General features: G+C 42.5%; 1 protein-coding gene across 1 annotated transcript; it reads left to right on the forward strand.

The window, feature by feature from the left end:
• On the forward strand, positions 1–27,975 carry RBBP8NL (RBBP8 N-terminal like). The gene is made up of 13 exons (XM_075277007.1): positions 1–131; positions 5,673–5,715; positions 6,126–6,221; positions 6,469–6,581; positions 8,537–8,621; positions 13,440–13,591; positions 14,098–14,180; positions 18,326–18,483; positions 20,657–21,464; positions 22,831–22,915; positions 23,776–23,852; positions 25,542–25,635; positions 27,590–27,975. Exons 1-13 carry the CDS (start codon positions 65–67, stop codon positions 27,712–27,714), a joined length of 1,986 nt encoding a protein of 661 aa, XP_075133108.1. The 5' UTR covers positions 1–64; the 3' UTR covers positions 27,715–27,975.

Consider the following 27,975-nt stretch of genomic DNA (forward strand, 5'->3'; position numbering starts at 1 on the left):
CAACAAATGAATGGTTACAACCTTGAATCTGTGGACGTAAAGTGTGGCGTGTCCAAGAGGCAATATGGCGAATGAAAACTTTGCGGAAGCTCTGCACAGACTAAAGGAGATCCATGATAAGGAAGTACTAGGTAAGGCTAGATATAGTAGACATTACAGTACAGTTATCACAGCTCACAATTACCTCCTGCTAACACCTATGAACCTGAATGAACTTCAAAGAGGCAGGAAGTCCTTAATAATATTTTTGGGAAATGTTAATTCTGGTTAACATTTTATTCAAAGGACATGCATACTTTTTCAGTGTTTTTTTTCTGTTGCAATGTATGGAAAATAAATGGAGCAGAGTCTCATGAAAAATCTTCCCTTTGCTCCCCTGCATGTTTCTGTGTAGTCTGATCCTGCCGCCATATCTTCTTCCTTTTCTGTCTGCCTCTGTTTCTGCTCTTAGAAGGTTCTTAAGAAAAGAAAGATTACTTTTTTTAACACTAGTTGCAAAGTTGCTTAGTTCTGCTGAGAATGTAGAGACCAGACCACAGCAATGAATCTGCTGCATCCCCTTCACTGTATTTCCCTGTATAGTGGCAGTGCTCCCACCCACTCTGCAAGGAACCGCATTCGCCTCCATTCTCTGAATATATATTTTGTATAAACTTTGTTAATACCATCTTACAATTTCATTCAAAAGTTTCAGAATCATCTCTGAAGCTTCAGGCAGGATTAATGATATGTCTTGTTTTTCAAGGACAGGATAAGACACGTTAGAGAACCTTGAGAAAAATGTCCTGGGAAAGAGAGAGTGTAATGGGCTGTGTTGGTTAAACTAGTATGGCCAGTGGTGAGACTGCATTGTTTTCCTGTGCGTTGAGACAGGTCGGAGGAGAAGATCTCATGAGTAGACTTGCCTCTCCGCTCAGTCACATGCTGTTTGCAGTCTGGTGTTTCTGTGGCTTCAGTCGTCTATTATATCGAATCATATACTTATTAGTACATCCATACTTTTCCCAAAATTCTGTGGTCTCCAACCTGTGACCAAAATTAGCACTCCCACCAGTTTGCAGGTGGGAGTAGAAGTTTTGCAACCACTCAAGATCTACAGGCTGTAAACCACTGTCCTAGGCTGTGAGAATTAAAAAATATTTTTCCACACATACACATTTGGTTTAGGGCAGCGGTCAGCAACCTTCGGCATCCAGCTGCTGTGAAACTACAACTCCCAACATGTTCCATTCACTTCCATGGGAGTTCCAAGAACAGCAGAGCACGTATGCATGCTGGGAGTTGTAGTTTGACAACAGAAGGAGTGCCAAAGGTTGTCTACCCCTGGCTTAGGGTATCTTCAGACACATTTTGTCTATCCATTTAGCAGATGGGCATCCTAATCCTGACATCTTTAATACAGTGTCACATGTACTGTATATTACTACATGATGTGAATCCCCGCAGGTATTCTCAGTTCTATTAAATACAGAGAAATAAGAAGGATTAAAGCACATTGTATACGTAAGACATTTGTCAATGCCCTCATATTGCCAAAATAGTGTCTAATGTTGCTGTCGTGTGTTGGCACCATCACCGGTGTTAAAAGACAAAATTCAAGAATATTTCCCATTCACTGACAGCAAGCAGAGGAACTAAATGCTAAGTATATTACAATTGCATACCTTTTCATTACAAAGTTATTGAAGCATATCTGTTTGGGTATGGTTAGCAGGACTCCTACTGTATCCCCTGAGAGCCCTGTCAGAATTTACTTTGCTTTTTACTTAGGAATAATGCTCTAAGCCCTATGAACCTATATATCACAGAGCTCAGTTTCTCCCCCTCTATCATAGCATTGCTTTCAGATAGTCCATACTGAAATCTACTATGTTTACCTATACATTGCTAGTCAAGATCTATACACTGCTTGTAACTGGAGTACAGGTCACTTCTAATAGATATATCACAGGCGTTTTATAACAAAGAACACTGAACAATAGATAGGATTGGTTTATTTATATTTAGCTTCTGTCAGTCCTAAACTGTGATTACAACTGGTGATATTGTTGGAAATAATACAAGTAGAACCATGCTCTTGATGTCATGTGAAAGCCAATAATCTCATCTTTCATATGACACCAAAATGTTCTATGTTATTAAACGTGACCCCCCACCATCCTCAGATTTCTGCATTACACCTGACCCTACCCACCGAACTCCAGTCACAAATAAGAATTCACCTAGCAACAAACAGGGAAACAAAGTGGATTTCAGTGCAGGATTTCACAGAAAGGAGCCAAAATCTGTTAATAAAGTATATTACAATATTTATTAAATTGTAGAGCAACTCTGTTCCAATGTGGACGCCATGGTTCACTGAAAAACCTAACAAATTGTCTCCAGGCTTTCACACTCTAGAACCATACAGCAGCTATTTAGAATTTATAATGTAGAACATGATAAAATTTATGTGGCTCATTTAAAATTTTATGATTCTGTTTTCTGGTCTAGAGTCATATAGATGCAGTACAGTTCTAGGAAATTATTGGGACATAGAGAGATAACCATTTTGTGATGGTACTTTCACCCCCATGTATAATCAGGATATTTCTACAATTGGGCTCTAGGCATCTCTCAGGTCAGACCATCTTTTCCAGCTTGACCAGGGTCTTGTTAGAGCAGCTTCAAGATGACTATAGGACTTCTTTTACTATGCTATACGTGGATGCCTATCCAATGTTCATATTGGCACTGTAACTGTAACAAAATCCCTTCAACCCACCATGGCCTGATGTGTGACCAGACATCTCGTAACCTCAGATCACACCAAGGGACATGGAATTTAACAAGTATTTGGGACTTCTTTCAATGTCACATTGTCTTAGATCACAAACACAGTTTAAGTTGAAGTGCAAATAGCTGTTGGAATTGTGTAAAAAGCCAGAAACCCGACAGACAGGTTTGTCACGTGTCACAGGTTGTTAAGGCATAGAATATTTTCTCAGTAATGAACAGACATTTATCAACGTGTGTGGCACAGAGTTTCAAAAGCCATAGGTATGCAAGCTGGTGCTGTATAATACATGATGGCCCATATTATATATAAGATAACTCAAGCAGTCATTACAGATATTGGCAAGCGTTGTAAAAGAAACCGATGTATTCTGAAACCTGAACCATGTATTGGCAGATCTAACACATTGATCTCAGAAGAATATACTTTTAGAAAAGATATTAACACTATACACCATGGACATTGCAGTGGGCATCCTTATTCTAAAAAAACATTGGTATGTGGGGCAACATGGTGGCTCAGTGGTTAGCACTGCAGCCTTGCAGCACTAGAGTCCTGGAGTTCGAATCCCGCCAGGATTAACATCTGCAAGGAGTTTGTATGTTCTCCCTGTATTTGCGTGGATTTCCTCCCATTCTACAAAGACATACTGATAGGGAAAAAAATGCACATTGTGATCTCTAAATGGGGCTCACAATATACAAAGAAAAACAAACAAACAAAATAAAAAACATTGGTACATCTAAGATACCCAAAAAAATTACAAATAAGACAACCCTATTTGGAGGTTTCTTTGGGGACATTAACTGGCCACTAGGTTGTATTCAATATGGGACAATTCACACATAAATCTTCAAACTACTTTCCTAAGAAACTTTGATTACCGTATTTTCCGGACTATAAGGCGCACATAAAAACCTACGATTTCCTCAGAAATCGTAAGTGCGCCTTATAGTCCGGTGCGCCTTATATATGGATGGAAGCGGCGGCAAAGTCTGCGTGCCGCTTCCATACATACATAAAAGGCACCGTAAGGGTGCATTCACACTACGGAACGCCATGTGTATCACAGCCATACACGCCGGCGTGACAGCAGGGCTGCCGGACACTTCCCATTCATTTCTATGGGAGCTGGCATGCGAGCGCTCCCCATAGAAATGAATGGAAAAAAGCAGTCCATTCATTTCTATGGGGAGCGCTCGCATGCCGGCTCCCATAGAAATGAATGGAACAAAGCAGTCCATTCATTTCTATGGGGAGCGCTCGCATGCCGGCTCCCATAGAAATGAATGGGAAGTGTCCGGCAGCCCTGCTGTCACGTCGGCGTGAAACAGAACCCTGAAACAGAACGTGAAACTTACCGAGCGGTGCAGGGTGAGCAGTGCAGGGTGAGCGGGCGGGCATTCAGGCTTCCTCCGATGTCCTGACCACTTCCTCCGGCGCTCGCTAACTGATAATGGCCTGGGCGCATGCGCAATATCATAATGCTTCTACTACGGCTACTGCGCATGCGCCCAGGCCATTATCAGTTCGCGAGCGCCGGAGGAGGAGGACGGAACATCGGAGGAAGAGGAGGCCTGAATGCCCGCCCTGCACCGTTCGGTAAGTATCACATTCTGTTACAGGGTTTTATGTTAAAACGGGGGGGTAGTTTAATATAACTTTTACGGTTGGGCTCTATCAGCATGATTTTGCTGATAGAGCCCCTCCTCGCCTGCCGAGCGCTTCCAATAGAAGCGGCTGGCACGCGGGGGGTTAAGCGGCCGCTGGCAAAGTCTGCCTGCCGCCGCTTTCAATAACATATAATGCGCACCGGACTGCGCCTTATAGTCCGGTGCGCCTTATATATGAACCGAGACGGACTATAAGGCGCTCATGGGCAATGCGCCTTATAGTCCGTAAAATACGGTACAAATAATTTTTATCAACTTGACAAGGAAGACAACTCAGTGATTTGTTCTTCGTAATTATTTCCCACAAGTTATAAGATTTCTCTGCAATGAAAGTGCAAAAGTACCTCTGGTGTTTACAGGCAGATGTCTCAAGCACTAACAAGTTACCTAAAGTTGTCCTAAAGAACACTGTAGTTCCCTATTCTAAAAACCATACAGGAATCTATTACATAGACATCTTATTTCTCGACTATAAAGAATCAGATTCAGTTTTTCATAGTTATGGTAGCTTCATAGATGTTGTTCAGAACAGAGTCAGGACAACTATGATGAATTCAACAATCCTGAGAGATCCCATTTACTTAAAATGAGGTCCTATTACCATTCCAGTACTGCTAATGACAAAACTGCAGTTCACTTTATTCATGTCATTGAAAATATGAGAAATTCTGATGAAAATAAAATAATGCAGTGAGAAAAGTCTTACAATGTCCAATAATAATCCTCATAACTGGTGTCTGGTAAATGACAGAGCGCTATGTGTAATACGCTCTTTAAAGGTTACGCCGTCTTTCTGGCTCGCAGCAACAATGCTGTTGCTCTAATTATTAACCACTCCTTTGATAAACAAGAGAGAAAAATGCTGCAGACGTCTACCTGTACAAAATATACTCACCTAACTTATATCATAAAGGGCAACCATAAATTATTGGACATTTTAATATGTATGGACTATACAATTAACCTGTCTACAAATGATCATACACATGATATGACCATCATTGAAGATAATGAGGCACAATCCAATCATAATCCATAGAAAATGTATTGGAGATTTTTTTTAATTTTAATTGATCGTACATAGATATATTATCATCATGATATACTGAATACTTGGTAATCACTTCCATGATTTGTATTAATGACTGTGTATTATATATGCGATACTGTGATACTTTTGTGTTCTATTTCCCCCTCCCAGTAAGAGATCTTCTCTGTTTCAGGTATGCAAACAAAGCTCACAGAATTAACAATGGAGAAGTGTCGGTGAGTAACCCCACAATTTCTCTAAGCTACCATGCATTGCTGATTTATGAAACCCACGGATATTATTTATATTGGACACTAATACAATCTAAATATATAAACTGAAGACCAATCAGAGACTCAGAGAAACCCTCCCACTCCCTCTGCCTGAAGAAAAAAGCATTGCAGGCATACTGTTTGATCCCTTTACGGTTCCTAAAAATCTCCGTCATTTAACGCTTAAAATGATTTTACCTAACAACAAAATGTCACTTGTTTTATCTTATAAAATAAGACTAATTAGCAATGATAATTGTACAGATGGCCATGGTGTGTTGGCTGAATCTGCAATAGTTAGGCATATAGTATTGTATATATACAGACAATGGTAAGAGTGGTCATAAGTGATTTGACTTTTTGATTGAATTTAGAGACTCACAAAGGATCGAGGAGCTATTTTCTAAGAACCACTTACTAAGGGAACAGCAAAAAGTTCTCAATGAAAATATTAAGGTGCTTGAAAACAGGTGAGATTACAGTTCACTGTTCATATTGCTGAATGGCTGTTCACATTTTTGGCAGTACTCTAAGTGTTGCGCTTATTTGATGTCCCAGTTGCTTGTTAATGTTCTTTGCATATGAACCTGAAAGAAAGAAAGAAAGAAAGAAAGAAAGAAAGAAAGAAAGAAAGAAAGAAAGAAAGAAAGAAAGAAAGAAAGAGAAAGTTATTAATATTTAGCATCAGATTTTACATGTTTTGCTGTGATTTTTCAGGCTGAGAGCTGGTCTGTGCGACCGATGCACAGTAACCCAAGAACTAGCAAAGAAGAAGCAACAAGAATATGAAAACTGTCATTTCCACAATCTTCAACAGATCTCATCTCTAAGTGAGTACATTCTGAACGTCTGAACATTTGGACCCTCAATTAGATTGACATTTTTGTTTCTCCTCTATATCTCATCTCTTAACAGATATGTTTTCCTAATCTTGGAATCCCCTTAAGGTGGTCAGCCCATCTACTGGCACATGTATGCACATATCACAGTTCTCCTTGGTTTTGCCAGTATAGTAGTAGAGTTGTAACAGTATTCATTATTTAGTAAACCCAGAGTTACATACCTGAATATCTGAACTATACTTGGTAGTGTAAGTTATCTGATAAGGACCAGTAATAACAGGTCACATTTGATGAAGTGCCTATAAATAAGCATTGCCATACAGTACACAAAGACATATTACTACTATAGGCAAACTGATTCAAGGCCATTGTTTCTAAATAGAGATATAAACGTTGGAACAGGTTTAGAAGTTAAATACACCAGAATTTTGACTTGAAGAGGTTATGCTATGAAACAAATTGCTGAATGGTGGTGGTCTGACCACTGAGATCTCCACCAATCCTAGATAGGGGGTGTATTAACCCTGCTGTATATGCAGCTGTGGGAAAAGCAGTCACAACCCCTGGTGGACACAGATGCACCCCTGCTCCTCTTTAAGTCCAATGAGAGCACCAGAGATAGATGAGTGCTGTACTTTGGCTTTCTTTTGCTCACCCTTGAAGTGAATGGGAGTAGTGGTGTGTCTGTGGGCATCAGGGGTTTAGACAATTTCCCACAACTGCATTCACAACAGAAGTTGAGGGGAGTCAGAATTGGTGGGTGTCTAAGTGATCACATCAGCAATTAGTCCTCTACCCTATGGATACAGGATAAATATGTTTCGTGGCAATAACACTTTTAATTTGAACTAAAGTTGTCTTACTTGCTGGCCACCATATTTATTATGGCTCTCAAGGAATGGATTGTGATTTAGCAGGAAAGGGGCATGGCTTAATACGTGACAATATGTGTCAGAATTTCAGCAATATTTTCAGCAAATTCCTGGCATGGAGTTATCTAAGGCTAAGTTCACATCTGCACCACCGCACAAACTGCCAGAAATCATTGGAAAGAAAAATCCTGTGCGGAGGGCTTTTTTCTCCGATGGTTTCAGTATAAATATGGTGGACACCCGGCAGAAACTCATTATCTTATATGGGGTCTGCTGGTAACCGCTACTTTAGCAGTCAAGCTCAGATGTGAACCTAGTCTTATAGGTGGTAGAAACTTATACTAGACAGTCTAAAGCTGCAGAAGTAAGTGTGCGCCAATGTGACTATGCTAATCAGAAAAGGACAAGTCTCACCACTAATGATAGTGAACAGTAACTAATCCACATCTTAATTTTAGAAATAAGAGCATGAAATTGTGATTAATATAGATAGAAATAAGCTGACAGATCACGTTATTTTTGGTGAGACATCTACTGCCTTGGAAGATGGGGGGTTAGCTACTGCCAGTGTTTGGTAATGACTTCCTCCCACATCTTCCTTGAGAACACAAGCACACTTAGCAAAGTGGAACATACATTTATAGGGGGAGGATGGTGAGAAATATCTGATGTCTATGGCCAACCTTAGATTGACTACATACTTAATGTATGTATCTTAAAAGGAATGCAAAGACTTCTTTCTCTTCTATCACAGTTCATTGAGTTTTTATCCCATAAGAGCCTATTGTTCTCCGGGCCTCCTGTTCTGATAATGGGAATATGTTGTTATGTGGTCTAGAAGCTGTAGCAGTGGGTTTTTTGTAACTACGATGCTTTTATTTAGTCACAAAGTCACCCAGGCTTCAGAAAAATGCATATTCCCTACTGTCTGCTGTTATCTTAGTGGTTAGATTTCACACTGAATTCAGTGCATGCTTGATCAATGGCATCCTGGGTAGACAAACAGTGTTTTAGTGTGAATGTGCAATGGACAGAATTAGTACTTTAACACAATTTTTTTCTCTTTTGCAGCCAATGAAATTAATATGTTGAAGGAAGAGAACAAAACTCTGATGGGTGAGCTGAGGAAAGCCAAATGTGGGGAGATTGATCCCAGGTATAATATGAGTTTACAGTGCTTCAATGTAAATGGATGCTCTACCTCAATGGTCTCTAATCTGTGGTTGTCCTGTTTCCTTTAAGACCACTTGTGTTTGCTAGATATTGGCCGCTTGTATCAGCTGGACAGTCATATATTGGAGACATCTGCCCTAGCACCACGGGGACTTTATTAACCTTATCAGCTTTTATTAATTATGTCCAATATGGAATTTTCATTTTTCCATTATCGTTAATACTATTGTTAGTGAATTGATTACAACCAGGCACTGCCAAAATTATATATATGCTGCTTGGATAAACAATGGGGGGGATGGTGTTCCAGACATTCTCTCTTGATTATTGTTGGGATTAATGCTCAAATACCTCTCCATTGTGGGCCAGTACCAGGCTCACACTGTTTTGTTCACACATTGGTATAACTACAGCTGTAGCAGTCATAGAACCATGTTCCCTTTTTTGGAAGAAATACAGAATGGTAACTTTCTGTTGTCTAGCTCCTCTATGAAGCAGAGGAGTCCCAGGCAGGAGCAAGGATGGGTTAGTGAATACCAGCCATTACCTGCTGGAGTAAAGCAGTTTATGGTGGCCTAAAGTCACTGTATGGTGGCAGTATATTGTGTGTGGTCCAATATGAAGGAAAGTATATTGTGTGGGTGCCTGTAAAGGGGGCATTACTGTTTGGGTGCTTGTACAGGTGGAACTTTCTAATTAGAATTTGTAAAGGGGCACTTACTATATGGGACTATGTAAAGGGGACATTTACTTATATGGACCTGTTAATTGGGCATTTACTATATGGGGCCTATAAAGGCGGCACTTAATGTATTGGGCCAATGAAGGAGCAGTATACTTAGTGGGTGCCAATAAAGGATGCAGTATACTGTATGGAGGCCAATAAAGAGGCAATATAATGTGTGGGATCCAATGTAGCAGGTTGTATGCTGTGTGGGAGCCTATAAAGAGACGGTATAATATGTGTGGTGGTCAGTACTGGGGGCATTACACGATGTGGGGGTCTATAAAGGGAGCCATATAGTGTGCAGGGGCTAATAAAAGAAACAATATACGGCATGAAGGATCAGTAAAGGGTGAGATATACCATGTGGAGGACAAGGAAAGGGGGCAGTAAACTGTGTGGGGGCCAGGAAAGGGATATTATACCATGTGGGAGATAGGAAAGAGGGCTTTATATTATGTGTGGGCCAGGAAAGTAAGTGTTATACCATGTGCATTCCAGTAAAATGGACATTATAGCATTTGAGGCCAGTAAAGAGTATTACACCATAAGGGGCTGGGAGGCCCAGTTGTAAGATTGCTGGGGCCCAGTTTTTCCTAGTTGTGTACCTGGAACTGAGAGCCAATACATGAACAGAACAGACAAGAGGGAATAGTGAGACACATATCTGTTCTATGTTATAGTGGTATACTGGTCTGTCCTAATGCTATAGCCTTAGCTATTCTGGACATAGCTCAGTAGTTTGTGAGAAACTGCTTGGAATACATCCATATGTTAGCATATAATAGGAATAAAAAGGGTGTGTATGATTTATGCTTAACAGGTTCCTCCAGTCTGTAATGGGCCAGTGTTTGTTTCCAGTCTGATCACTTTGCTTTCAGCAACAAAGACATTTTCATTAATAACCAGGTAGATGTATTACTTCACATTCAGTTGGTTATAATTCTTCCCTTATAATACTTTAGAGAAAACCACTGCAGATATATCTTACCAGTGGCGGATCCAGGGTTTGCGGGGCCCTGGGCAAATGACTTTGGCGGGGCCCTACTTACTGGGGGTCTCGCACTTCTAACCTGTACTTCCCAACTGTTGAAGACCAGAAAGAGGGAACAAAATGTGCGGCGCGCGCAGCACGCTGCAGCAAATTAGACCCCGCCCACTTTTATGTTGACTCCACCCATTCTCATTCAATTTTCATATGATTCCACACAGTATAATTCTCCTACAGTCACCCGTAAATTATATCTCCCCCCCATTTTCATATACACCCTTCATCTACCCCTAGTTTCATGTCCCCAGTTTCATGCCATTCTCCCCCTTTATCTGCCCACAGTTTCATTTCTCCCCCGTCTCTGCCCCAGTGTCATGCCGTCCTCCCCCCTTCATCTGCCCCAGTGTCATGCCGTTCTCCCCCCTTCATCTGCCCCAATGTCATACCATTCCCCCCCCTTCATCTGCCCCAGTGTCATGTCATCCCCCCTTCATCTGCCCCAGTGTCATGCCATTCTCCCCCCTTCATCTGCCCCAGTGTCATGCTGTTCTCTCCCCTTCATTTGCCCCAGTGTCATGCTGTTCTCCCCCTCTTCATCTGCCCCAGTGTCATGCCGTTCTCTCCCCCTCTTCATCTGCCCCAGTGTCATGCCATTCTCCCCCTCCATCTGCCCCAGTGTCATGCCATTCTCCCCCCTTCATCTGCCCCAGTGTCATGCCATTCTCCCCCCTTCATCTGCCCCAGTGTCATGCTGTTCTCTCCCCTTCATTTGCCCCAGTGTCATGCTGTTCTCCCCCTCTTCATCTGCCCCAGTGTCATGCCGTTCTCTCCCCCTCTTCATCTGCCCCAGTGTCATGCCATTCTCCCCCTCCATCTGCCCCAGTGTCATGCCGTTCTCCCCCTCCATCTGCCCCAGTGTCATGCTGTTCTCTCCCCCTCTTCATCTGCCCCAGTGTCATGCCGTTATCCCCCTCCATCTGCCCCAGTGTCATGCCGTTCTCCCCCCTCCATCTGCCCCAGTGTCATGCCGTTCTCCCCCTCCATCTTCCCTAGTGTCATGCTGTTCTCACACACACACACGCGCGCACACACGCGCGCGCGCGCGCGCGCGCGCACACACACACACACACACACACACACACACACACACACACACACACACACACACACACACACTCACTCACCATTCCTCGTTCCCCTGCAGCTCTCTCCCTCATACACATATTGTAGCCGCGATGTGATGACGTCATCACATCGCGGCTACAAATGCCGGAGCTCAGCGTTAAAGCAGGAGCTGCTTTAACGCTGAGCTCAGTTGGAATCGGGACATGCCGACCGGGACCATTTTGTTAGGTCCCGGCCGCGCCGCGGGGCCCCGCTAAGCGCGGGGCCCCGGGCGGTTGCCCGGCTCACCCGGCCCTGGATCCGCCCCTGTATCTTACCAAATATTCTATTTATAAAAGAGGTATTCTAACATGCAGATCCACAACATGAATGTCTGACAGTGGGAATTCCATGTATTAGGAGGATGGTGGTCTTGTATGTTTCTGTCTCCAGTGAAGCATGCACAAGTTAAGGAACCAGATGAAAAAGCATACTTCAGATGCTCTGTGACATAGTTCGGACCAGCGTGTATGTATGCATGTAGCCCAAACTATGCCACAGAGCACAGGTGAACGTACACTCAGCTTCAGACTGAAGTTTCCTTTACATTGCATCGGTGTAGTGGTGATGTCACAGACACCAGGGGAGGTACAACAGAGCTGGAAGGACATAGGGCCTGGGGAGGTTGACTGTATGTGCTAGCACTTCAACCCTGTGACTTCAAAGCGTTAACTTGAATATTGAATAAAGTACTTGAAATGTTTGGAAATGGACTCCGCAATTTATCTATCTATCCATCTATCTATCTATCTATCTATCCACTTCCCTCCTGATGCCAGGGTCGCTGGTTACATATTGTAGCGATGACAGAAAACGAAATGCCGGTATAGTCTGCAGAACCCTATCTCGCCCCTACTCCCCTTCTTATGCAACCCGTTTTTCCTGGAGGTCTTTGCTTGGTGGAGACACATTAGATTCAGGCTCCTTAATGACTTCCTCCTTGGTAAGCATGTCATCCCACGGATTATTTCATTCAATGTGCTCCCTCCATTCAAAGCCTTTTCAACCAACCATATTTTAAAAATTTTTGTGAACAATAACACCCACTACAACTTCAGTCCAGACTACAAACTTTTGAAAGGCTATGTCTTTATAGGACAACCGATAATGGCTCCCTCTTCTTCAACTAGACTCTAGAGTGAGGTAAATGCTCCACCTGCCTCTGTTAAACTGGACTTTGTGACAGCTTGGGAGAGGGATTTGTAAACCATACTAACTCTAACCCAGTGCCAAACCAATGAGGACACCCTCCATATTTGGTGGAGTTGCCCTATTGTTCGCCAGCACTTCTAGTTGTCTGCTAGTAGGCCTCTGATATACTTATTTATTTTCGGGATAGGGCTTATTCTCGGGGTAGGACTTATATCTCAAGCATACTCCAAAAATCCTGAAAAATCATGCTAGGGCTTATTTTCGGGGTAGGTCTTATTTTCGAAGAAACACAGTAGTAATTGCTCCAGTTAATTACAATTGATTTACTTACCTAGCAACTGTACTAGAGCCCTCACCTACCATGTGCATTTAATGACACTAGGGTCTTTTTATTCGATACAGAGGACATTTGGCATCCTTAGACATCATAGCCCAATTGTGGCTGCTAGTTTTGTAAGTGATTTTTAAGCTATGGCTTCATGGTGTTGACCACAGTACCACAACTTCAATGTTTCCTAAAAGTGAAAGAAGTTTCAAGAAACCTGCAAACATTATAAACAATGTACCATAATCCATAGATAGACACTGAAGTCACAGCTAAAGCTCCAAAGCATCACACATTAGTCACAGTGATATTGTCCATATTTATGCAGTGATAATTTTATGCAATAAAAAAATACCATATAACATAACAATGTAACATAAATATAATATAATAACATAATAAAAGAAACAAAGATACATTGTATTGTTTTATTCCATGTTATTAGTGAGACAAGCAGATCCAGAAGTCATACCCCAGAAAATGATGTCACCGTTGAAGTACAGCACCCCGGGCTCGCAAATCAGAAAAGCAGCTCCGAAAAGACAAACAAAGAGAGGGAGACACCAGAAAATATTCCAGAGCGTCAAGTGCCTGAAGGTCAGTCATATATTACCATAAAACACATACCAGTTTGGTATACATATACCATACACATACTATACTTGGCATATATAAGTGAGGCTATGGAGAATATTACAATACAGAATTTAAAGTAGGTTCCCAATTTGTTGTCCAGCTGCCTGATCTTTACCTTCCATGACATTCTTCATAGGCTGAGAATAAGTCTCATACACATTACATGGTTGGCTGAACCCAACAAAACTGGTGAATTCATCTGAGATACGTTGAAAGTAGTGGGCTGCTTAAATCATTCACTTTAGATATCTATCTATTGGTGTAAATGGCTGCCAGATATTTCTCTCACTGCTTCTTCCTGCATTTTAAAATCCAACATGCCTGACCCTTGTGTCTTCCAATGTTCGTAGTAGTTGATTTCCCTCCATAATGGAATTTGCCAACAATACCAGTATGTTGTTAATATATAAATATCTCAAATTGAAAAGCATTTGATGTTGATATAATTCTTTGATTCTATGTTCCAGAAACAGGTTCAGCTGTCTTAAGACTGTCACCAGCAGTAAAGCATTTACAAGGATTGGATAATGAAGCTCGCCAGGCAGACATGGTATGATATGTGTGACCACCAAGAATCAGTAATAAGATTTTTCTCATTCATTACCCACTCCCCTTTATCACTTTAGACTTATAGAACTACTCATCACAACTGATCACATGATAAGAATGTCATACAGCACAGAGTGACACAGGAGAAGGAATAGAAAACAGCAGATTTACAGTATATATTTTTAGGGTCTGTGTCACAATGTAATGGCTGCCTTCAGCGCTGTCCCTTGGTTTGTTGGAGTCCTATATTGTACCTTCTACTGATGCCCAAGTATCAATCAATAAACCACGGTGCCCCAGCCATCAGGGCCATTGATGCACCCTTGAATAGTGATAGGCAATGTATAGTGGGCTTCCTGGCTGTTTTAGTTGCTTTTACCCAGCAGGTCTGTAATCTTTTAGGACCAGAATGGTTAAATACAAGACTTTCTTTAGGGTGCTGTCACACCCAGCGGTTCTGGCAGAATACAGGGTAGGGCCGCTGGTGTTTGTACTGAACATAGTAAAATAATATTTAGTTATTGTCTGATTCTAGTAATTGGCCATGCAGTTACCACACAGCCAGTAATATAGAGCAGGCAATAATCAATGAATGTCTCACTGGGTCAGTGAGAACACTGGCGGTGTAGTCTGCCCTGTGGATGGTGTTGTTGCACAGGGCATACCCTTAAGGGGAAAGGTTCTTTAATTGAAACATCGGGTCTGAGTTTTTTCAACTAAGATGGGCATACACGTTCCACATTGGCCATTATAGTGGCTCAAACTGGCCATACATGATCAATGACTTATTCTAAGATGGTTTATGAATGAAAGACCTCTTGTTTGGCTATGGGTCAAAATTTTGAAAACAGAGGACTTTCCAGATACACTGACAAGCAAAAGGGTAACAATGTTTCGAACTTTTGACTTTCAAGCTTCATATCTCATCATCCACTACAGCTATGAACTTGAGACTACCTTTTTTAATGGACAAACATTTTGGCTATCTCATACATAAATTTGTCTTACAGCTATTTAGCATATGATTAGTTATGCAGATTTTTGTAACTGTATTGTTAATGTTTTTTTTTGTTTTTTTTTTAAATCTATATTTTAGTATTTTGTAAATCCACCTTTGGCTTTCGACATGGCTGAATTGTTATAGGCATGCTCTCAATCAGATTCAAGCATGTATTGAGTAAAATCTGATCCCAGGTCAATTCTAAATGTTCACAATGTTTTAGTGTATACTGGTCAGCTGACTTGGATACAAATACAGCTTTTTCTTCAACTCTACCCACAAGTGTTTGATTGGGTTGAAGTTCGGGGACTGTGGGTCCAATCCAGCACATCTACTTGATTATCATTAAACCATTTATTCACTTATCTCAACGTATGCTTCGGTTGTTCTCCTGCTGGAACACTAAGTTGCCCTTTCATAGTACTCAAGTGTACAAAGCAACTCATCTTGTTTGATACTCACATGTAGTTCAGTATTGCGACCACCAGTGATCCTGGTTACCGTATTTTCCGGACTATAAGGCGCACATAAAAACCTACGATTTCCTCAGAAATCGTAAGTGCGCCTTATAGTCCGGTGCGCCTTATATATGGATGGAAGCGGCGGCAAAGTCTGCGTGCCGCTTCCATACATACATAAAAGGCACTGTAAGGGTGCATTCACACTACGGAACGCCGGCGTGTATCACAGCCGTACACGCCGGCGTTACAGCAGGGCTGCCGGACACTTCCTATTCATTTCTATGGGAGCCGGCATGCGAGCGCTCCCCATAGAAATGAATGGACAGACACTTCCCATTCATTTCTATGGGAGCCGGCATGCGAGCGCTCCCTATAGAAATGAATGGAAAAAGCAGTCCATTCATTTCTATGGGGAGCGCTCGCATGCCGGCTCCCATAGAAATGAATAGGAAGTGTCCGGCAGCCCTGCTGTCACGCCGGCCTGAAACAGAACGTGAAACATACCGAGCGGTGCAGGGCGGGCGGGCATTCAGGCCTCCTCTTCCTCCGATGTTCCGTCCTTCTCCTCCGGCGCTCGCTGATAATGGCCTGGGCGCATGCGCAATATCATAATGCTTCTACTACGGCTACTGCGCATGCGCCCAGGCCATTATCAGATCGCGAGCGCCGGAGAAGGAGGACGGAACATCGGAGGAAGAGGAGGCCTGAATGCCCGCCCACCCTGCACCGCTCGGTAAGTTTCACATTCTGTTTCAGGCTTTTATTTTAAAACGGGGGGGTAGTTTAATCTAACTTTTACGGTTGGGCTCTATCAGCATGATTTTGCTGATAGAGCCCCTCCTCGCCTGCCGAGCGCTTCCAATAGAAGCGGCTGGCACGCGGGGGGTTAAGCGGCCGCTGGCAAAGTCTGCCTGCCGCCGCTTTCAATAACATATAATGCGCACCGAACTGCGGCTTATAGTCCGGTGCGCCTTATATATGAACCGAGACGGACTATAAGGCGCTCATGGGCAATGCGCCTTATAGTCCAGTGCGCCTTATAGTCCGTAAAATACGGTAAGTATGCAACGCCTTTGGCTGTGAAATAACCCCATATCACCAGGCTTCCTCCACCAAATTTCACAGTACGCCGTGTTTGCCGTGCCAGAACTGATAGACCTTGTGGTGAGGCAACTTGTTGACTCTGATATTTTACCTAGACATCCACCTCTTGGCTTTTGAATGGATGGACGGACTTCATTTCGTATTCTTCCAACTGTCACATGATGCAGTTGGCAATATTCTTGGCCAAGAGATCTCTATCTATGAGATAGATGATGCTGTTTCTCTTTTCTTGGGAAATCTTCTTCATGGCTGAATCTCGATTTGAACCACTGACCTTTCGTTTGGGAATAAACCTAATAACACACTGAGCTTTTAGGGAATGCGAGAATAAGTTGTAATTTGTAGTATACAAGAAGAAAAAGATTTTTCCACCACTAGGCGCAGAACAGTAACAATGCAGGTACATGATAATCTGCATAACTCAAGTCAAATTTGCATATAAGATAGCAAAGATGATTATCTATAAAATGATGGTAGTCTTATGTTCTAAGCTGTAGTGGATGGTGGGATATGGAGCCTGAAAGTAAAAAGTTCAAAACATTGTTACTAGAGATGAGAGAGTAGTATTCGATCGAGTAGGTATTCAATCGAATACTACGGTATTCAAAATATTCGTACTCGATTCGCAGTAAATATTCGATTCAGAACCAGCGTTGATTGGCCGAATGCTATATAGCATTCGGCAAATCAATGCTGGTTCTGCAGCAGGCTCGTCCTTACTAGTCAGGAGAGCAGGCAGCTTGCTGTTATGAGGGAGCTGAATTTTTCTCATAGGAATGAATTGACCAGCATTGATTGGCCAGTGTACAGCATTCGGCCAATCAACGCTGGTTCTGCCGGAGGCTCGTCTGTGAGGAGGCGGAGTCTAAGATCGGACCACAGCAGTCTCCATTGTTGTCCGATTTTAGACTCCGCCTCCTCACAGACGAGCCTACGGCAGAACCAGCGTTGATTGGCCGAATGCTGTACACTGGCCAATCAACGCTGGTCAATGCATTACTATGACAAAAAAGTCAGTAGCCTCGTAACACCAAGCTTCCAGCTCTCTTCTGACTAGCAAGGATGAGCCTGCTGCAGAACCAGCGTTGATTTGCTGCAGGCTGGTCTTTGCTAGTCGGGAGAGCTGGCAGCTTGCGGTTATGAGGGAGCTTACTTTTTTTCAGCGCAACTGCAAGCGCTGTGCAGTTAAAGTGCACGGACCCCATAGACTATAATGGGGTCCGTGTGCTTTAACTGCACAGCGCTCCTCCTAAACACAAATAGTGGTTTCCCCTGAAACAAGCATTTTTTCCCATAGACTGTAATGGGATTCGATATTCGATCGAGTAGTCGAATATTGAGGCTCTACTCAAAACGAATATCGAATATTTCACTGTTCGCTCATCTCTAATTGTTACCCTTTTGCTCATCAATGTAATGGCAATATGTCATTGATCAGCAAACACTATTGTTTATTGTTAAATTTCAGCTGACAAATGGTCATTATGGGTGAAACTTTCCATTTTCATCAACTTTAACATAGAGTGTATGGATACCTTTAGGCTAGACCTAGTATTATTTTCACTGTATATTTTTTTCCAGACTATGTCTGGGGTGCAAAAGCTGTTCCTAAGTACACAAAACCAGCAAAGAATATCCAATCAGCTTCATGGAACCATTGCTGTAATGAGACCAGGAGCCAAGAGTGGACAAAGTGTGCAATCACCACCCATCCACAAACGTAACCCCAACCATGAATTGTAAGTGTACTTCTCCCTGTATGGTGATACTGTATGTGTATGTTATAGGATAGCATTACATGGCTACATAGGGTAGTTTGTTAGTTGAATGAAGATTCTATATAGAGCTGTGACGTAGCTATACTATATACTTGTTGAGGCTGTGTAATAAATTAATATGGTGCAGGCATAAGTCTAAGGGAGCGTTCACACTACCGTTGGTGTCCAACAGCTAGTGTCCGCTGCTAATGTCCGGGAAAAATCTTGTGCGGACATTAGCAGCGGACACTAGCTGTGTCCATGACATTTTGCATTGATTTAAAAGGACATCGGGTGCGTTCTTTTACTGTCTGTGGGTGTCCTTAACTGTCCGTTCCCAAAGATGTCCGACTTTTCAAGCGGACAGCAAAACCCGACATGTAGGTTTTTGCTGTCCGCTTGAAAAGTCGGACATCTTTGGGAACAGACAGTTAAAGACACCCATGGACAGTAAAAGAACGCACCCGATGTCCATTTAAATCAATGCAAAATGTCACGGAGACAGCTAGTGTCCGATGCTAATGTCCGACGGTAGTGTGAACGGCCCCTTAGTATCATAGAATTTTCAAATGGAATGGTCTACTCTCCTAATATGTCTGACCTAGTAGGTGATGTGTGACCCATAAAATAAAACAATTCCCTAGTATTTTTTCTCATAACTCTGCATTGTGCTATTCATCCTGAACAACATTTCCTTTGTCAAAGAGATAAGATAAGATATTCCTTTAATAGTCCCACAATGGGGAAATTTCAGTGATACAGTTTCATAGATGGTACAGTAGTATATAACAAGAGAGAAACACATACAAGCTCATGGCAGATAGAGAAATCCTAGGAATCAGAGCAACTAAAAAAGAAAGAAACACAGACACACTGCAGGATCATTTAGTTCTCTGTGCGGAGTGATGTTAATAATAATAATAATAATACAGCCGACTTGGTTGTAGGACACGAGGAGGGGGGTCACAGCATGTAGATATAACATGTGTCACTACACAGTTTCTTACAGTCAGGACTGATTGGAAAGTGGTGTCAAACTGTGCACTAGTAACAACTAGTCCTCAAATTTCCATAAATTTCTAGTTGCTATAACAGAGAAATGCCACAAAAAAGATACTTCAGAATTATTACTTCATGATTAAGAGTAGTACTTACCAGACATGTCAGAAGAGCTAAGAAGTCTTTTTTCCTAAATTAAAGTAGATGTCTCCAAACAATAGCTATAAATATTTTGCAAAATTAAAAGCAATGAATTTGACACTGACTCTATGCCAGTTTTCTGACATAAAAAAGTTGCAAATTTTGGAGAAAAACTTAGCAACGTTCATGTTGCCCCACGGTCAGCATTTTATTAATGGTGGAAGGGTGTAGGCTGACCTTCACGGCCCAGGAGATTAAGGCCGGGGCCCCACGGGTTGGAAACGCTGCGGGAAAAATTGCAACGTTTTACAGTACAGGCAAAGTGGATGGGATTTTAGCGAATCCCATGCCCACTTTGCAGTAAAAACCACCGTACAGACACGCCGCGATTTTCAAAACTGGTGTGGTTTTGGAAATCGCAGCATGTCAATTATATCTACGGAAACGCTCCCTTCTGAGTGCTACTGCACATGCTCGAGTGCCATTTTCTTGTGCGCTTTCTGCCATTGTCCACAAGAAAATGGCGCTCAGGCATGTGCAGTAGCGCTCAGAAGGGATCGTTACTGCGCATGCCCGAGATTTCAAAGCGCAGGATTGAGACTACAGAGAATGGAGGTGGTTACACATACGGAGGAGGAGGGCATCACAGGAGCATAAGCAAAGGAGGTGTGTTACAAAGGTATGATGCAGGGGGGTGCACGATGGCTTGGGGAATGCCCAGGGTGCATCGGTTTTACTGATATGTAAAAAAAAAGGGGGGGGGGTCTTTTCAAAATCTAGTAGCAGCACCTGAATAGCCTTTTTAAAGGCTATTTGGGCATATCACTATCTCAAACGGTGACTTCCAAATGATAGAGCCCCTTTAATAAATTGGTCACAAAGTGTGCAATAACAGCTGGGAATTGTACTTTTATAACTGTTGGAGACCACCAACCTCTAGCAGTTAGTTCTAATACAAAGCAATTGCTCATTGGGCCATTCATTTATGATAACTACAGGTTCTTTCCATTCATAGAAATTCCAAGGAGCATACAGTAGAAACATGTGGTCGACCTTTCCCGCTTGAACCCTTAAAACATGTTCTCTCAGAAGAACAATTCACCTTCTTGAAACAACACTATGTCCAAAAGCATCTGGCACAACATGTTCCTGGTTTTCAGAATGAGGGGGCAGCTCAAATTGTATTGGACAAACAGCGGGAGACTCCCTTAGAAAGAAGACAACCTGAAGATAATTGGGAAGAAAAGGTGGCAATGGCAGAGCTACAAGGAGCTATGTTATATGTCAGAGAGCAAGGGCTGAAAAACAGAATAAACCAGGTAACTCAAAGAGAAAAACTTCATTACCTATTAACTAAGCAAAGCCAAGGACTTAGGACACCAAATTCAAGAGGAGATGTCCCTAAATGTCTGCGAAGGGAAAGCCAAGAAGACAAGGAAATGTCTCTTCTACAGGTGTTAAGTGCACACTGGAGGAACAGCAAGCATATAAATAGCCAAGAAGGGGCACAAGACTGGGAAGAGAAAGAAGCGAAGAATGCAGAAGGCGAGACAAGAACTGAGGAACAAGAGGAGGCTCCAGATAAACCACTTGACCTCTCAGACACCAGGAGAAATCAGCACACCTATCGAAATGACCTGAAGAACGAACAAAGGCACAGTTATGATGGTCATGTGCCAAGTCCAACATCCAAAAATAACACCTCCCCTCCCATGAAAGCATCGTGCTCTGACCACATACATGGAACTAGGCTGGAAGTTACCACTTTGGACTCTAAGGGGGACCATTGCAAAGAAGCAGAAGACACAAATGATAAAATGATTGTAAGTTGTTGTTTGTCCATTACATCCACGTATTGATTTTGATGGAGTTAAAGGGGCTCTATCAGCAAAGTTATGCTGTATGAGCCCCACATATGCCTGAATAGCCTTTTTAAAGGCTATTCAGGCACCTCTAGTCTTATTTTAACCCCCTCCCCCCCCCCCCCCCCGGTTTTAAAATAATACCCTAAAAACAAATATACAAATTATAGTTCCCGTGCACGGTGGGCGGTAGTGCACGGTCTGACGTCATCTTCTGTCACGCCTTCCTCTTCTTTCTTCTTCCAGTGATGCCCTCCAGTCCTGGCTCTTCCCCGCCTTGATCTTCTGTTCTTCCGTCGAGTTTGGTTCAAATCACGCGCGTGCACAGTAGTGCTCCCTCTGGAGTGCTACTGCGCACGCGCCGGGGCACTTTTTGTAGCAGTTGTAAGTACCCCTTAGAACTACGCATGCGCAGTACGCTCGCGAACCTCTTCATTCCGGAAGAACAGAAGATCAAGGCATGGAAGAGCCAAGACTGGAGGGCATCGCTAGAAGAAGAAAGAAGAGGCAGGCATGCCAGCAGGATGACATCGTACAGTGCATGACCGCCCACCGTGCATGGTAAGTATAATTTGCATATTTGTTTTTAGTGTATTATTTTAAAGCGGGGGCGGGGGGTGTTAAAATAAGGGAGCCTTCACACGGAGTTTACGCTCACTCATTCTGAACATAAAACTCGTTCTCAGTGAGCGGCGTAAAAAACAGATCCCATTGACTTGAATGGGTGCCACCATACGTGCGCTACCAATTGAAATCAATGGGAGGCTTTTTTTTACCTATTGCTTTCAATGTGATCTGTGCGTGAAGGCTCCCTAAGATTAGCGGTGCCCGAATAGCCTTTTTAAAGGCTATTGAGGCATATGTGGAGCTCATACAGCATAATTTTGCTGATAGAGCCCCTTTAAAGTAGTTGTTAAACTCATGTTAACAGATAATCTATCTTCTGGATAGTACATCAATAAGAGATCAGTAGCAGTCCGACACCTGGGACCCCTGCTGATCACAGCACCTTGGGACTTCTACACTGTTTACACCACAAACTACACTGTCAAGTTAAACTTTGTTGTATCTGTAGCACCTACTACTACTTAGGCCCCTAGCTATCTTCCTAGGTCCCTAGTGGCAATGACACCGATTCCTAGCTCCACATCACATAGAAACTTTTAAAATTCCAAAATCAGGGCAAGCTGTATAAAAGCACTGTATATGCTATTGCCGAAGGGGCTGAGCTGCAATACCAGAAACAGCCATGAACAACAGAGGCGCTATTTTCTTAGAAGAGAAATCTAAAATAAGATATTTTACAGCTTTTTGTTCATGTCTTTAGGACTGCAATCTGGTTTCTCATTCAGACAGAGAATGGTCTAATACAAAGAAAATAACAAAGGGGCACAAAAGACACCGAGACTTAGGTGAGTAAATAAGAAGATAGGGATGTACAAAGTAGCCAGTGGGAAACATAAGTGCAATGATGTAGTCTAATGATGTCACAGGTGACTGCTGATATTATAGTCATTCCTTTCTGCATAGTCCATGTGACCAGTAATGTATTATTATTAAAGATGAGCGAGTAGTACTCGATCAAGTAGGTATTCGATCGAATACTACGATATTCAAAATACTCGTACTCGATCGAGTACCACTCGCTATTCGAATGGAAAAATTCATTGCAGAACCAGCATTGATTGGCTGAATGCTATACAGTCGGCCAATCAACGCTGGTTCTTCTCCTACCTTTAGAAGTCTTCTCCTCGCTGCATCCCTGCGGCGTCTTCTGGCTCTGAATTCATTCTGCTAGGCATCAGGCCTGGGCAGAGCCGACTGCGCATGCCCGCGCTACAAGAAAATGGCCGCTTTGACTGTAAGCGGCCATTTTCTTGTAGCGCGGGCATGCGCAGTCGTCTCTGCCCAGGCCCGATGCCTAGCAGAGTGAATTCATTGCTGGATGACAACGCGGGGACGCTGCGCAGAGAAGACTTCTCGGAGAATCCAGCCCGACCCTCACTCGTGGACTTGGTAAGTTCAGTTTGATCGAATGTTGCCTACCCCTGAAACGAGCATTTTTCCCCCATAGACTATAATAGGATTCAATATTCGATTCGAGTAGTCAAATATTGAGGGACTACTCGAAACGAATATCGAATATTTAACTACTTGCTCATCTCTAATTATTATTACACGCTTCATTGTCAGTGCAACAAAATCTCTGCCCTAGTCTGTTGCTTGTTGTCTGCAAAGTGAATTGTATTAACTTCCTGTTATGTGTTAGTAGATGAAGATGAAGAACAAATGAGAGATGAGAATTACCCACAAGTCATGGATGAAGGATCAGACACATCAGACAGTGAGGTCTGGAATAAAGATATTGCATAGTGTATATGTGTGTATCCCTCACAACTTTCACATAGATAAAAGACACCACAGTATAGAAAGAGTGTGCCATCTTCCCCTATATGAAGTGCAGTCACAAGACACATCATACAAGGCCACGTCTGCCATGGTTCAGCTGTAAGTCTGCCACATGTACCCCCATGTAGACTGAAGCCATATCCCATACAACACAAAGTGCCTGCCACACGACCTTATGTATAGTGCAGTCACATGCCACAGGATACAACATGGCTGACACATGTAATGTATAACGATGTAAAAAAAAAAACAGAATCACCGTAATAAAATTAGAAAACTTTATTAAATATATTCATAAAAGTAATTAACATTTATAAACATGTAGGACAGGGGGAACAATACTTCTATAGTAGTACTGGTGGTGATATTGGTGATTCAATGAGGAGTCGTCGTCCCCCCCCTCACACACACACACACACACACACACTTTACTAGCTTTGGCAATGCCAAATTTCTATTCGGCCGTGCCAATAAAGCCTGTTTGATTTGATTACACAGGGAAACGCATGGTGTTAGCAATAATGAATGGAAAGCCCATGTGGTGGTGTAGTACAAGAAACAGGTAAGTATACTATTGTTCAAAGCCAACAACAAAGGCACCCAAAAGTAGAACAGTAATCGACCATGGCCCAATGTAAGTATAGCAAAAATGTGAACACCTACTACCATGTGTTTCCCTGTGTACTCCTCATTGAATCACCAATACCACCACCAGTACTACTATAGAAGTATTGTTCCCCCTGTCCTACATGGTTATAAATGTTAATCACTTTTATGAATATATTTAATTAAGTTTTCTCATTTTATTACGGTGCTTCTGTTTTTTTTTAATAGTTATACAGTACACCATACAAAGAGCCAGCCACATCACACAGCCTACAAAGTACCTGACGCACGCCCACACATATACAGTGCTGCCATATACATCAATATACAAAGTATTTGCCACTTCTCTCTTGGTGCAAGCCATAGTAAGCTTCTCCCAGGTATATCCTCTTATCAGAGATGAGAGATGCTGCCACCTGCTGCCAGCACTGACTATGTCTCCTCCAAAACTGGACATAATTATTGCAGATTCATTGGGTCTCCAGCTCACAAGACCTAAGGAAAGGGGATGGGTCTAAGGACAACAGGTTCGGGATTTGTATCCAGGACAGTCCCATTGTGTCGGTGATACTTTGGATCTGTATGAGACATTGTGTGTATATTTTTATGTACAACCCCAATTCCAAAATAGTTGGGCTGTGTAAAATGTAAAGATAAAAAGAATGCAGTGATTTTGAAATCTCTTACATTCCTAGATTATTCACAATAAAACAAGTCAGAAGATAAAAGTCAGCCATTTTACCATTTAATTAAAAAAATAAAACAAAACGCATTTAGAAATTGATCGCAGCAATAGGTCTCAAAAAGGGTTGGGACGGGGTTAAAAAAAAAAAGGCTGGTACTAATGAAGACAGCTATAAGGTCAATTTTCAAGCAATCCCAATTATAATTGGATTATAATGGGGGCAAATGAGCAGCTCCTTGTTGCTGGGCCCCTCTTTATAATCTGCCCTTGGTGGTGTGTATGTGTGTTTAATGTCTATGAGCACAGAAGAAGATCTCATATTCATCTCTGTTTTACAGGGAGAAACTGAAAGATCAGAGCAAACACCAGCAGACAATTACCCCAATGAGAGGAACCCAGATAAAGCCCCTTGGAAAAAGAGACTGTCTGAAGGTAACACTTTACAAAAAGGTGAATTCCCAGACATTTACACAGAATTAAAGGCTACTTCATATAGTAAGACATGACCAAGGAAAATAGCAGCTTAGGCTGTGCTAAACCCAATGAAGATGGCAACATCTGTTGGTTCTAGCCAGGTACACGGACAGTGGTAAAATAAAATTAGCAATGCTTAAATGCTTTTAGTATGTTTCAAAAGCTCCATTTCAGTCAGTACAATTACTGATAAGAGCTCATTCACATTATGCGCGTAATACATTGAAAGCATAGGGAAAAAAGCCTCCCATTGGTTTCAATGGGGAGCGCACGTATGCCGGCACCCATTCAAGTCAATGGTAGCTGCTTTTTATGCGCTCATTCTGAAAGTGTTTTTATGATTAGAATGAGCGCAGTGTTACATTGTGTGAAGGCTCCCTAAGTTAAGAAAAAATTCTCTGTACTACTAGGGGGCATGATCACTAGCACTATACAGTACAGTACATATGCAGTTATTGTTGCAGTTTATGGCCCATACAGTGTCCCCTTCATTATTCGCACTCATACAATTCCCACTTCACTGCCTCCCCGCATAAGGGCATTATATTGTGTGGGGACAGTGATGGGGACTAGTATCCTGCAAAGGGTACATTAAAGTGGATGGGGCATTGGTGAAATATGAAAGGGGTTTTTCATTAAAAAAAAAAAATTAAGCCTGGACAACCCCTTTAATATTCCCCACTAATTCCTGCCCCCCTACCACAGGATGTTTTCTCCCATCATTGCCCCTAAACAATATAATGGGCCCATTAGTGGTCTCCATAAAGTATGGGAGGGACCAGTGAACTGGCCATATAAAAAAAAAAATACAACCAGACAACCCCTTTAAAGAGGACCTTTCATGGTCCGGGGCACAGGCAGTTTTATATATCACTGGAAAGCCAACAGTGTGCAGAATTCAGCGCACTGTCGGCTTTCCCAATCTGTGCCCCGGGTAAAGAGCTATCAGTGCCGGTACTGTAGCTGTTTACAGTCAGAAGGGCGTTCCTGACAGTCAGTCCGGAACGTCCTTCTGTACAAGCAGCGCCTATAGCGCTGTGCTCTGAGACTGGGGAGGAATGCCCCCTCCCCTCCTGATAATACTCATCTATGGACAAGCACTATGAGAAGAGGGAGGGGGCGTTCCTCCCCGCTCACACTGTACAGCGCGATAGGCGCTGCTTTGAAGAAGGACGACCCTGACAGACTGTCAGGAACGCCCTTCTGACTGTAAAGCGCTATGGTACCGGCTCTTTACCTGGGGCACAGATTGGGAAAGCCAACAGTGCGCTGAATTCCGCACACTGTTGGCTTTCCAGCGATATATAAAACTGCCTGTGCCCCGGACCATAAAAGGTCCTCTTTAAGGCTGAGGCTAACGAAGTGCTGGGGACAGCTGAGTATGCTGCTTTTTTTTTTGTTTTTATTTTACACCTCCTTTCTGCTACATGAATTGCTCCAATTCCTGGACAACCTTAGGACAGGCCATCAATATTACATCAGCAGGGGTCTGATGGCCAGGACCTCTGCAGATCAGCTTTTCCAGGACAGTGCAGCTATAGGCAATGTTAACAATTCCAGGAGCTACGCTGCTCGCTTGCTGTACAGAGTGTAGCAGTGGGATTACATAGTGCAGATTGTATGGCGGTATGGTGCATGTTATTACCTGTGGCCATGATGTCTTGGTTCAGCTGATCTGCAGGGGTCCTGGCAGTGGGCCTTTAGAAACAATTCCGCTGGTGGGCCCTAGAAATCCCAGTCCGACACTGATGCTGTCACATGTCCCTGGATAGCATTATCATCCACAACATATCAGCAATAAATAAATGTTTTGCTTATGTGTATCACCACCTGTTGGACATAATTAGCACTGCAAAACAATGAAACTATATGAAGATAAGTATAATGACACTATAATGTTCTTCTTTGTCAGCATCGAAAAAATCTCTCAGGAGAAAGAAAAAGAAAGTCAGAGACCTATCTACAGATAGCGACACCTCCGAAGAAAGCCTGAGTGACAGAACAGTGACATGTGCTAAATATAATGAAATGCCCTAAACATGGCGGAGATATGGTAACAGGCAACATATGTTTCATAGTGAAAGAAGAGAAAACAGAAGGCCTGAGCTCTCATACACAAATCCCCATTGTTATCTGTATATAATTCAACTGTTTGCTTATGAAGAATGAGAAATTCCACTTTCACACAATGTAATTGTGAGATTGTATATAACTTTTATTTATTTGCAAAGTGTCAGACACAGAGTTTACTTGATACATAGTTAGGTCCTACATAACATGTCCGACAGCTTGTCACGG

This window comes from Leptodactylus fuscus, chromosome 6, assembly GCF_031893055.1.
Source record: "Leptodactylus fuscus isolate aLepFus1 chromosome 6, aLepFus1.hap2, whole genome shotgun sequence".
NCBI classification, from domain to species: Eukaryota; Metazoa; Chordata; class Amphibia; order Anura; family Leptodactylidae; genus Leptodactylus; species Leptodactylus fuscus.